This window comes from Cotesia typhae, unplaced genomic scaffold, assembly GCF_013202065.1.
Source record: "Cotesia typhae breed Kobodo isofemale line unplaced genomic scaffold, CoteBio_Ctyphae scaffold_152, whole genome shotgun sequence".
Lineage (NCBI taxonomy): Eukaryota > Metazoa > Arthropoda > Insecta > Hymenoptera > Braconidae > Cotesia > Cotesia typhae.
This window is the reverse complement of record NW_027423776.1, coordinates 5384024-5397249: the sequence shown is the minus strand read 5'-3', so window position 1 is coordinate 5397249 and position 13226 is coordinate 5384024. Positions and strand designations below refer to the sequence as shown.

At 27.3% G+C, this 13226-nt stretch overlaps 1 protein-coding gene across 4 annotated transcripts in view; it reads right to left on the bottom strand.

Annotated features, from left to right (window-relative positions):
• Window positions 1-2572: 2572 nt before the first annotated feature.
• C3g (C3G guanyl-nucleotide exchange factor) overlaps window positions 2573-13226 on the bottom strand; it is an 81728-nt gene continuing 71074 nt past the window's right edge. For 3 of the 4 annotated variants that reach the window (XM_074256473.1, XM_074256475.1, XM_074256476.1), the window contains 7 exons: window positions 12568-12763; window positions 11627-12204; window positions 8396-8410; window positions 8138-8312; window positions 7291-7935; window positions 6205-6336; window positions 2573-6126 (listed from right to left, as the gene is read on the bottom strand). In XM_074256473.1, the coding sequence (XP_074112574.1) occupies window positions 5988-6126; window positions 6205-6336; window positions 7291-7935; window positions 8138-8312; window positions 8396-8410; window positions 11627-12204; window positions 12568-12763 (1880 nt within the window). In that variant the 3' untranslated portion in view covers window positions 2573-5987. The remainder of the gene's footprint in view (window positions 6127-6204; window positions 6337-7290; window positions 7936-8137; window positions 8313-8395; window positions 8411-11626; window positions 12205-12567; window positions 12764-13226) is intronic. The other variant, XM_074256474.1, reaches the window with a different exon arrangement.

Here is a 13226-nt window from a genome sequence, read left to right as displayed (position 1 = left end):
TAATAATGTGATTGTTAATTCTAAGGTAATATGTGAAGAATTAAGCCTCAAAATTGCTCAGCTACCGCTTTACGCTTGCGAGAAAACGAATCGACCATGCGACATCTAGCGGAAATTTTTTGGAAACTTTATCATTTTAATTTTTTTTTTTTTGTGGAAATTTTTAGTATCTGAGTGGGAACACCACTGTGACGATCGAAAAAAAGAGGTGATTTTCGTGAATTTTTTGACAGGGAAAATAAAGGAATTTGGGGATTGGTTTTTTTTTTTTATTTTATTAAAGATACATTAAAGATTATTACCTTAAATTTTTATTACAGTGGTGTTCTTCCTTAACATTATTTGACAAAAAAAATGAATAAAAAAAATTTTTTTTTATTATAAATTTAGCGGAAAAATTGGAGGATATGGATGAAATAAGTGTACAAAAATATAATTTTTTAACTCTCATACTTTATTTCACATTTTGAATTTTTTATATTAATAATAATAGTTAAAGTTATCGATAAATAACTTCCATACAATGCATTCGTTACAAAACAAGCAAAAAGAAACTTACATTTATTTTTGTACAAATAAATTTTCACTGGGTACTGGGCATACATTATTCAATATACATATCCAATATAATGTAATATAATAATATTTATAATTTATAATTTATAATTATAATAATTGATTATAAAAAATCCAAAGCGGACAATATCTTCCTTTATTTTGTTTATATCAGAATATATATCACCATCATGTCATTATTTCATAATAATATTAACAGACCATTTAACAAACCACCGAATTTAATTATTCTATCCACCGCGACTAATTACTCATTTTCATTTAATAATTTTCAGTTAACTCTTACTCGATAACTCTGACCTTTCAACCCAATACAAAGGGTCACAAATTATTTTACTAAACTTAAATTATCCATACAAAAAAGATTACAAGACTGAAAATTAATATCAATCACACGCTGCTTCGCAATATCATCCATTATAATATTTTTATCATTTTTATACCATATCATATCATATCATATAGTAATATAATAATAATAATAATAATAATAATTAATAATTAATTTTATTATTATTATTTTTCACAGTTAATAGTTTTTATAGATTAACTATTAGAGCATTAGAGCATATCTAATATGGGTCCTTAATTATAAAATAATATCACTCAGTCACCAATGATATGCTTCATTAACTATATCGTACTTGATCAGTGTATATTAATCAATTAATTAATTAATTTATTTATTTATTTTTAATTAATACTAATATCATAGTAAATAAGATCCTGAATCAAAATAGCCGACATCCGACACCTTGTTCTAAGATTTTGACATTTTCTTTTTTAATTAAATTAACTTTAAAAATTTTTAAATGTCCACTACATTAATTACAGTTATTATTTAATTTTAATCGCTATTTTTAATTATTTAAAAACACCAAGACTTTGATTATTTTTTCCAAAAAGATATCAATAATTTGAACTTTAATCTCGAAAAAATTTTAAGCCGAAAAATTTTGATGCTTCAAAAAGTTATCTAAAAGTATAGAAGAAGATATGTACTATTGTTATTTTCAAAGTTGTTTTAATTATGTAATATTATTTAATACCCCGAATAATTAACGAATTAATTAAACGGAGTATTGACATTAAATACTTACCAGATATTAATTATAATATTATCATTATTAGTATATTTGTAAGTGTTACAGATTTGAAAAGGTCTTTGGTAACATTGAAGAGTATCAATAAATATTGAATATCATATATTATTAATTAATAAACTATTTTTTAAATACGACAGCAGATTTCGGCGAATATTTTTTACATTATTTCAATGAAATTAAATTATATGTCATAAGTACAAATATTTACAAAATAAATCGATAAATTAAGCGGATTACTATTTTCTCCTGATAAAATTTATTCTCTAAGAGTAATAATAAATATAGCATATCATATTTATAAATAAGCTGAGAGTGATATTTAGCGATAAAAGATATATAAAAAACATCAAGTATGTCAAAGTCGCTTGACAATTGTTTCAATGTTTTAATTGCAATTGAAATAGATCAATTGCAATAAACTTTAGCTTTTATTTTATTAAATAAACGACTTTAAATCTAGTTACTTGTATTTAGTCTAATATATTCGTTGCACATTCACTTTATTTCATGTCTCACTCTTGTTTATTGTGCTAATTAATTCAGTAATTAACTAATTTATGTTTTTTTTTTTTTTTTTTTTTAATATTAAAAAAGAAAAAAAAATTTGACATGGCCGGACTTTAAAAAAATTTTAATATGAATTTTTTTTAATTATATTCAGCACAATTTTATTATAAATAGTTAAGTTATTTTTAAGCTATCAGTTATTAGTAGAAGATATGTTTAGATGAATTATTTTGTTTTGTATTTTTTACGTCTAAATTATTGCAGGTGTTTTGTACTAACAAAATTTTCCGAGAAAATTTATGTTAAGAGCTATAATTGACTCGAAAAAACAAAACCTGAAAATAAAGAAATACAAAGTACATAAATAAATAAATCAAATAATATATAATTATATTAATTTAATCTAATAAATAAAAATTTTTTTACACACTTATAATAATAATTTTAAAAAATTATGGCATCACAATTGCATTAAAAGTTTATGGCCTTGTTAATTTTGTTCATTTTCTATTTTTATTTTCTTGTATCTGTAATTATTACTTTGTTGCAATCGATAATCGGTAATCATAGTCACTCATTACGTTGCTAATACTATCGCTATTAACAGTAAACGGATGCTAATTATTTACATAAACCTTAATTGTTATCTATTAGTCAATATATTAGATAATTCGATACATGTAATTGCTAGTATATTTAATCCATAAAATTATAGAGTTTTTTTAATAAATAAATTGTAGCTCGGACGTTTTTAAACTGGAAGTTTAGGTATTGCGTACGTAATTTTAAGCCTTGATTTTTTTCTTGGCGACCTTTTAAAAAAATTTTAAAAAGTTATTGCTTGATTTTTCTGTTTGTTCTTTCAATAAAAATTACCCGTGTGATTGATAATTATTGAACAATATAAACAATGAAAAAGGATTTAGTCCCAGTTATTAATTTCTTGAAGTTTCGCTAAAATTATTTCTACATTACAATATAATAAGAAGTCTCAAAAATTCTCACAAATTGACAGCTACTAAATGTTATAAGTTATAATTTAAATAATTATTGGTGTTTAATTGCTGTTTATTATTCCAACTCCAACAATATTTAGTCGCTAATCACCAGTATGCTTAATAATATTATTACAAGGCAATATCTCGCTAAATGGAAGCCTAGTAAGCAAGTTATTATTTTTCAATAAGATTCCATTGATTGGCTTAGTACGTCGATCCTATTTTTATATTATCTATTAACGCTGGTAATTAATAAGTCCGTTAATAACAAATCTTCCAGTCAATACTGCGGGTTTTAATAATTACCTTTATGACTTAATGATCTGCAGTATAATTACAATTACAATTACTATTACTCATAATCATAATTCATATTTTATGATTTGTTACTTAATGTTCAGCAATATGAGTGTACAATTATGGGGTTTCATAAATAATTTGCTATTAATTAGGCCTCACATTTCTTCCTCTCATACGCTAATTTAGATATACATACAGTTATATACAGTTATATTTATATATTATATTATATAGTATATATCAATTCTCACAATTCATTCGGATGGTTTATGACACGTTTCTTTTTTAAATTAAATAAAAATTTTATAAAAAAAAAATTATTGTAATAAAATACTAAAATTAAAAAAATACTAAATTACACTCATTTTAATCGGACATTTTTGTTTTTTTTAATTATTAATTAATAGTATTTTGGATACTTGACTATTTTTTAAACCTGATTTTTTTTTAATGCAATATCGTGTTATTAATGCCATAAAGACATATAAAAAAATTTTTTTTTTCAATCACTATTAACACCAAAAATGCTAACTATGTAGCAATTAAATATTATAATAAACTATCGAATGAGTTAAAAACACTGAATGTATCTAAGAAAATCCTAAGAAGAAAAATTTGCCAATTTATGAGAAATCTGAATTGTTAGAAACTTATGGTTGTATTCTATACCTTAGATATGATTGTATAGCAATTTGTTTTTTATGATATTTGTAATTTTGTACTTTTAGTTTCTGTAGAAATTATTTTGGTTTGTAAAATGTATGCATAATTTTTTTTTTTTGTATTTTTTCTGGTTTCTATGCACAGGTGTAATGCACTTCTATAGAATTTATATCCAGAAGTGAATAAATAAATAAAATAAATCTGTTGGAAAAATTAAAAATAAAAAAAATTTTTTTTAACTTCTTTTTGAGAAAAAAAATTTTTTACAGACAAAACGGCGTTTATAAAAAAAATTTTACTTACACTTCCGGCTTAAAAAATTGAAAATTTGTGAAAGTTAAAAAAATTATTGAATTCAGTTAGATTTTAAAAAATGAATTCTTAAAAATTTTTAATTTTTATATCCACAAGTTTATAAAATTAAATTTTTTAATCAGAAATTCAAAAAGTAATAAAACTTTTTTTATGTACGTACTTTTGGCCTTAAGAATTTTTTTCTTAGAACCAAAAAGACATTAGTTAAAAAATAATGATATTTCAAATTTTTTTAACAAATTTTCCGTCCTAAAATTCTCAGTACAGAGTAAAAAAAAATATTTTATACGCTTTTTTGGCATTAGTATCGCGATACAATTAATTAAATAAATATTTACTCCAAAATGCTAAAAATTAATTAATCTCTTTCACTCATTGGAATGTACCGTGAAAGAACATAAACATTACACCAGGACCCATGCGCTCAAAACATTCATTTAACTAACTAATTAATCAATTTATCAATATTTATAAATCCATAATTAGCTCCAATACGTATTGAGAAAAGCCAAAGCTCAGATATCAACTATCAACAAAATTTCTTTACATTTATTTACCTATAAATATTTGTATAAATAATTAATAATTAATTAATTAGTTCCTTACTCCATTCATAGTATTTGTTCTAAAATCACATACAATAGTATATGTAACAGTTGAATTTTGGGCCTCGCCTCAACATTTTTCATACATGTAATTTATTTCCGATCACTTAACATAATTAGATACTCAAATAATTACGGTATGCATTTCACTGAGACATTTAGCGGCGCATTATTAATCAACATGATTGGTGTTCATCCTTGTGTGTAATCAACACTCCGTTGACCATAATAATATTTTCTACTAACTACTAAATTATAAATTATAAATAATTTACACTTAATTATACACAAAACAAATACATATTGATATAATACTAATTAGTAATTAATAGCAATAATTATAATCAATAATATACAATACAAATACAAATACAAATGGACGTTCGCTATTCACATGTTCACAAACACAAGATTAATATTAATTAATTATAATTACAAATGAATTTACGAAAAAAATTTCAAAAATATTTTTATGTACACTTAAACTCGAATATAAAATATTTATCAATAAATAATTACTTTTTTTATAATTTAGATTCATAAATTTACTTAAATTAATTATATATAATTGAAATACAAGATTTAATGTGCGATGGATTTCAGCCATGCTAGTTTTGTTTGTCCAAAGCAAAATAACAATTTATTATTTTTTTTTAATTTTTACTTAATCGATAAGCAATTTGGCATTTGGTTCTCACAAACGGACAATTAATTTCTATTAGATTGTATTTATAAATAAAGAGTGATATGAATCGAGCTCATGGAGGGCACGAATTCTTTATATTTTAATTACTTTCGATGAAGTGGCGGATGATTTATTATATATCATTTAATTATTTATATTACTGATTGATTGACGTTTATGTTTTTGGTTCTTAGTTATATTGGTTTTAATTTTCATGACTTGTGACGGTGATTTAGTTCTGCGACTGTGGTTTTTTTCCGCCCCTCGGTTTTATGCTCTCAGATATTTGCCACATGGCTTCCTCGCAGAGAAAGTCGCTAAAGTTGTTAAAGAATGTTATTATGCGCTCGTTCTTCTTGAATGAATATGTTCTGTAATAATATAATAATTTTTTTATTAATGATTAATTTTAATTTACGATTTTTCATGTCATTAAAAATTTTACATACCCTTTTTTAAACCTCTTCATATTCTCGACAATATTAAATTGTTGCCATCGCTTTGAGAAATTAATAGTACCGTCTGGTAATAAATCACTGTTACCAATGTGCACAAAAGTCAGATCTTGGAGAACTAATCCTCTGTAAAAAATAAATTTAGTTAATATAAAAAAAATAAAAATTATCAATCTGCTATAAATAATTAGCAACCTACAGTGACTATTTGACTGCTGAGAATTATGAATTATAAATAAAAAAAACTCTAATAAATAAAATTTATTTAGAATTGTGGGAAAAACTTATCATCATAAATTGATAGTTATTAAATAAAAATAAATATTCAGAAAATTGTAAAAAAACACAAATTTACTAATAATATCAATAATTTTCTGATAACACTAAATTTAACAAAAAAAAAAAAAAAAAAAAAAAACCATATCATTTAAATACATCAACGATGAAATTAATCTTATTTTCTTAGTTATACACTGATAAAATTTCTTAAAATTATTTTTGATGATTTTATTCTTAACTATTAAGAAATACTAGAAACTTTGCAGTCACTATGTGACTTGTGAACTATAAATAAATAAAATTTTGCTTTATTAAATAATAAATTTCGTTAAATTGCACTGTAATTTTTTAACTATTGACGTTTTTAAAGATATAAGCTCATCCCGATGTTACATTCATCAAGAGCTTTCATTTGAGTACCCACATGCATTTTTATATATTTTTCATATATACATATATATAATACATATTAATATATGAAAAATTGATGTGGGTACTCAAATGAAAGTTCTTGATGAGTGTAACGTCAGGATGAGCTTATATCTTTGAAAATGTCAATAGTTTACAAGATACAAGGTCATTTCTTAAATATGTATCTAGAGATAGAGCATTTTCTAATGCAGCCTAAATACTTGTCATCATAAATTGACTATTGGTAAGAATGATATGAAACCTTGAAAAGGCACAACTCCAGGTCAAGACTTTCCCAAGGATACCAAATTTAACCATAATATAAGAAATCATTCTTAAATACTAAAAAATCTTCCCATCAGTGGATAAATAAATTATAAAATAACTTACATATAAGGTATACAAGGTGGTTGAGTTTCAGCAAGTGCTTGTCGATAAGCCCGAAAGCTGCTAGAACTATCAATCAGAGCACAATATTCCTTAAGACCCTCTGTAATATGTTTCTGCCATTCCAAGCGCCTTATTGGAGCACTGTCAAGAGCCGACAGCAAAGCCAGATAACTATTGAAATTATTTATCTTCCTCAAGTGCTTCATTATTTTTATAAACTTTACAACATATTTTTCCCGATCCTTAGCCTCGTTCTCCATCCGGTGCTCGAGGATCCTCGAGCGTGCCCAGTAAGACATTTTGTTGAAGTGTTCGGTAAATCGCGTCAAATTGGGACTGCGCTCCTCATTCTGTTCCTGCGCCCAGATTAATACTTCAGGTATTTCTATTTTCATGAACAATTCAGCGTCCAGCAAAGTCATTTGCTCAGCTATTTGTTCGCTTTTGAAGTCAAGTAGCGACGCTTGTTTCGTTGACACGCTCAGTGAAGATAAGATTGGTTGCGCTGATTGCAGTTGTTTGAGCGCGTGTTTTTCAAGGATTTTCACTCTCAGCGCCTTTGCCATCGTTAAATCACCGCTGCAGACTAATTGCTGAACGAACTCCATCAATGTTTGGAGTAAAACGTCGTCCAAATCAGACATACTGCAAAAAATTTATAATTAAAAATTAATTTTTTTTATTATTATAATTTCTTAATTGAAAATTAAAGGAGTATTTTGGTCTAGAGATGATAAAAAAATTGAATTTTTTAAAATGTCAATAAAAAATTGATTCTTCTTGTCTTATCTAAATTTAAATTTAATTTTTATAATCAAATTATATAATTATAATTATAATAACTTACGTTAAATCACTGACAACTCGTACAAGTAATGAAAAAGCCTCACGCGCAGCTCGTTGCTTAATGATGTCTCCAGAACATGAAAATCTCTGGTGACGTTTGTGTAATTTTTGTATAAGCTCCAATGGTGACATAAATGTTCTGTATGTTGTTAAAAATGCTTCCTGATACAGGAAATCTGTAATAACAAATTTTTTTTCTTATAGATTGTCATTTTTGATGGTAAATTTTTGTTATTTTCAATTTGTAAAATGAACAAACCTGATTCTTTTTCATCTATTGCAGCATAAAAATGACAAATATGAATTGTTTTAATGAAAATTTGTAGAATAATAATGTTTCAGTCATTAAAACAACTGAATTATTGTTAGTATTATTAATTTAATCAATTTATTTAAACAAATTACAGTGATTTGTCATGCAATTTGAATAAAAGCGAGCTGCCACGGGGGGTATGGTGCACTGGTGGTTCAGTGGAAGAATACTCGCCTGCCACACGTTCGGCCCGGATTCGATTCCCGGTCAAAGAAAACACCCTGACTGGGTACCTACAACCACAAGCCTTCACAGTCATGGATGGAATAGATGTGATCCAAGACCACTTCAATATGCCTGTTTTGTATCACAAAAGCAGGCATATGAGTGACAAAAGGATACTTTGGGCAGAGAATCAAAACAACTCCGGACTGAAATACTCCGAAGCAATTCCAGACGCCGATAAAAATAACTTTTATCGGCTGGACAAAAAGTTTTGGTGGCTAGACCCGAACTCCCCCCAAATGAAGAGGCTCAGAAATCGACAACGTGACTTCAACAACCAGTGAGTCAATGGAGCTCCTAATCAGGGTGTCTCGCATTTGTAAATAATGTACAGCCTGTAAATAATTCCTTAATTTATATTTAGTATTTAGTTAGTTTGTAAGTTTCTTCTTTTTTTTTTTTTTAATACTAGATTAAAGATATGGTTTTTTTTCAAATTTTTCCATTAAATCGGCAAATGAAATATTTTCGAGAGTGTGGAACTTCAGCTTCGGCTCCTCCAAAAAACAAAAAGAAATCCAGATTTAATACAAAACAAAAATGATTTAAAAAGTGCGCGTACCGCAACCTGCGGTCTTTTTCTTTATTACGATTTCTTTTTTTTTTTTTTTTTTTTTTTTATATCAATAATGTATGGTCTTTTTTTTTATGTTGTTTAACCAATTACGAACATGTATTTTTCACTGTACGATTATAATGAATCTCAATAAACAAACATTTAAACAAAAAAAAAAAAAAAAAAAAAAAAAAAAGGTTCGATTCCCGGCCAGTGCAAATTTATTTTTTCTTTTTTTTTATTTTTTATTTTTTTTTTCAGATTTTTAATTTTGTATTCTTTTTTAAAATTATATTAAATGTACCCTTTTCATCTTACGAGATTGACCAAAATTCGTAACTTCAAACTTCAAAATAAGTATACTTTTTCAGATTTCATTAAATATCTATTTGTTCCTTCAAATATGTTGTTTCTTGAGTATATGCAACCACAAAAATAGACGTTAAACAAATATTTCTTGATGAACTGGATAATTTGTTCTCTAAATTAAACATAATTAACAGCAACGTATACTATATAATCGCGGTTGATTTTAACGCTCGACATAAAGAACTAGGCGGTATCAAGACTAAATCTAATCAACCTAAAAAATAATAAACTAGACACTTTACCATATGACAGCGATCACAAAGCTATTATCATAGAAATAGACTTGCAAGAACTCTCTATAAAAAAGAAAAACGAAGATAATCCCTTAATGCCTAAATATAAAAAAACAAACTGGAAAAAATTCTCCAAACATCAACAACAATTACAATCTAGAAATCCCACATGACAGAAACTTATCTACTCAAGTAATAGACTTCACTGTTCTTGACAACCTAGGCTTCATCCAAGATGGGTTTAATATACCAATATTATACCACAAAAGCCGACACAAAGGTGGCAAGTCCATAAATCTAACAACCTTCAAGGACAACCCGAATAGAAGCGAGCTGCCATGAGGAGTATCGTACACTGGTGGTTCAGTGGCTGGAACATCGGCGCAGCACATATGGAGAAACTTAGAATGTTCAAAAGATCCTGCCTAAGGACTGCTTTAAATTTACACCGCAGAGCTGAGACCGAGTACAAGGAAAGAGTGAGCAACAAAGAATTGTATGATGCAGCAAAAATCCCCAGAATCGACTGTCACAGGATAAAACTTACCAGAGACTACTACAGTAAACTGAACATAATCGACAACGGACTGACCAAGAAGCTAAAAGAAGTCAATGGTGACCTTATTGCTAATGCCCAAAAAGGCCTACTACAACCACAAGCTTTCACGGCACTGGACAGGCTAAGGATAATTCAAGACAGTATGAACGTCCCTATCCTGTACCACAAGAGCAGGGACAAAAGCAATAAGGCCCTAGACTTAAATAACTTCAAAAACAAACCCAACAAATACTCAACAACACTGCCTAGATACGACCAAACTGACTTTCACAGACTAGACGCAGAAAATCGCTAGGATTGACAACTTTTGGCTAAAACTCACTAGGGATTACTTCACTAAGTTGAAGTTTATTGATAATGAATTGATCCAACTCTGCGAATCGAATCCGATTCGAGTAAAAGAAAACTCCCAAACAGGGTATTTACAGCCACAAGCTTTTACGGTCCTAGACTAACGAGGCGTGATTCAAGATCACCTTTTCTAGAGCCAGATTAAAAAATACAAAACGAAGGATCAAAACATGTGCGTAACGCAACCAGCGGTCTCTTTTTGTTCAAAAGGATATTTGTTTTACTCAAAGAAATGTATGGTTTTTAAAATTTTTGTTTGTTTAACCAATTACTTTTCGGCTAAGTTTTTTTTTTTTTTTAAATAATTTTTAATAAATTTTTGTTTTTTTTTTTTTTTTTATCAATATTATCAAATGTATCATTTTTATTTTACGAAATTAACCAAAATTGGTTACTTCAAACTTCAAAGTAAGTATACTTTTTTCAGATTTCATTAAAGATCTATTTTATTCCTTAAAATAGAATGTTTCCTAAGAAAAATGCGGTTGGTTTTTTTTTTTTTTTCGATACCGTAAAAATAAAAATTTCTGCGACTTTTTTTGTGAAAAAATTTCAATTGCGTGAGTTTTTTTTTTTTGACAATCTTGAAAGATTCTGAAGTATTTTAAAATCATTCGGAATAAAAAATAGCTATTGAGTTATTTAGAGTGAATGTTATATAAAAGTTTGGCGCCAATTATAAGTTAATGCATAGCATAAAACATGAATGAGAACTGTTTTGCTGTGTGGGGTCGGCTGGACCCCGTGTGTCTACTGCGTAATTATTTTGACGTGTATCCTCTATGGGTTAATAACAACATACATTTTAATTACTTGAAATAACAAATAATATACGCAACAATTTATAATCGTTGTGTATGACAACAAAAATGCGTAAGACTCACCATGCTTATTAGCTTTGGTCGCATGAATTAACAGAGCATCAGGATGGCCACCCCTAATGTCAGGGCCATCTTCTTCAGGCTTTTTAAGGACTAGATATTTACTAATGTCCAGCTCATCGAGAATCCCGTCATCCTGATCAATATCCCTCAACTCTAAGGTGTTTTCGTCGACAGAAATAGAGGAGAGCGCATTACTCGCCGGTCTCGACGACGATCTCGAGTCCAAGGTGAGATTATTATTATTGTTGTTGTTGTTGTTATTATTATTGATGTTATTGTTATGGTGACTATTGTTGTTGTTGCTATTGATGTTGTTGTTATTCAAAGCGAGCAGTGGAGATACATTATCCTTCTTCTCAGCTATCATGACTTGCTCCTCCTTTATTTCTTTAACAGGGGTCGACGTTATAACTGGATCGGGCGTACGTATCCCATGAATACTAACGGATGCCGGCTTTGGTGATATCGGCGGGGGTGTCATGTTCGTTCTAATGGATCGGGATCTTTTCGGTGGTAATGCTGGTGGTAGACTAGAGTTTGTCATTTCTTTCATCGTTGGGCTCATACTGATCGATATGCTGAATAATAAAGTATATTGCTATTTAAATTATAAATAAAATAATAATTTTGTTCTACTGTAAAAATTTGATAATTTACTCTTTGTTTTTAAATTTTAACGGAATAATATAAATTATATTAAATTTTCATTATAATAAAAAAATAATGATAATATTACATTTTAGTCAGTAATTTCTAATGAGGAAAAAATTTTGAATAATATTAATTATTTAATTTAATTGTCAAAATTTGATATTAACTCAATTATAAAAAAAACATAATTAATTTTTTTACTCTAATTTCATGTCAAAATTAATTATTCACTCTTTGCTTTTAAATTTATATTAATTATATAGAAAAAAAAATTAATAATAATAATTTACCTAGTTCCATCGTGTAAGTTAGTCAAGGTATGAACCATTGAAGAACAAGATTGAGTCGTAGTAAGAGACATTTCGTGTTGTTGCCACTCTGCTTGCATCGAATTATAAGCAGCAACGGAATGTCGCGTGCCCAGCCCCGATATAAAGTCGTTCGTACTGTGCGAACAGTTTCCAAACATTTCCATGTATGCCATTACTGTAATTGTTAAAGTACTTTATATTAATTCAATTATACCATCGTTTGCGGTATTTAATATCAAGCAGCGATTTGTGTGGGGAAAATGCAACGTGTATGATTATTCATTTTTTTTTTTTATTTATGTTTGCGGGTAAAAACTTACTCAAAAAAAATACTTTTTTTTTTTTCGTTATTATTTTCTTTTTTTAATTGCAAATATATTTCATTATTCACCGTTCATATTTTTACATTAAACTAATTTGTTAAAAAAATTCACCCATTCACTCAACAAATAATTTTTTTCAATAAAAATATTGAATGGTAAAAAAAATTGTTATCGTGTAAGTAATATACTGCAAAGCTTAAAAATAAAATTAAATATTATACTTATTAAATAATAAAAATTAAAACTGATAATGACAGTAAAAATAAACTTCAATAAAAGCTTAACTCTCAAACGGTATCTAGGTATTTGATGGCA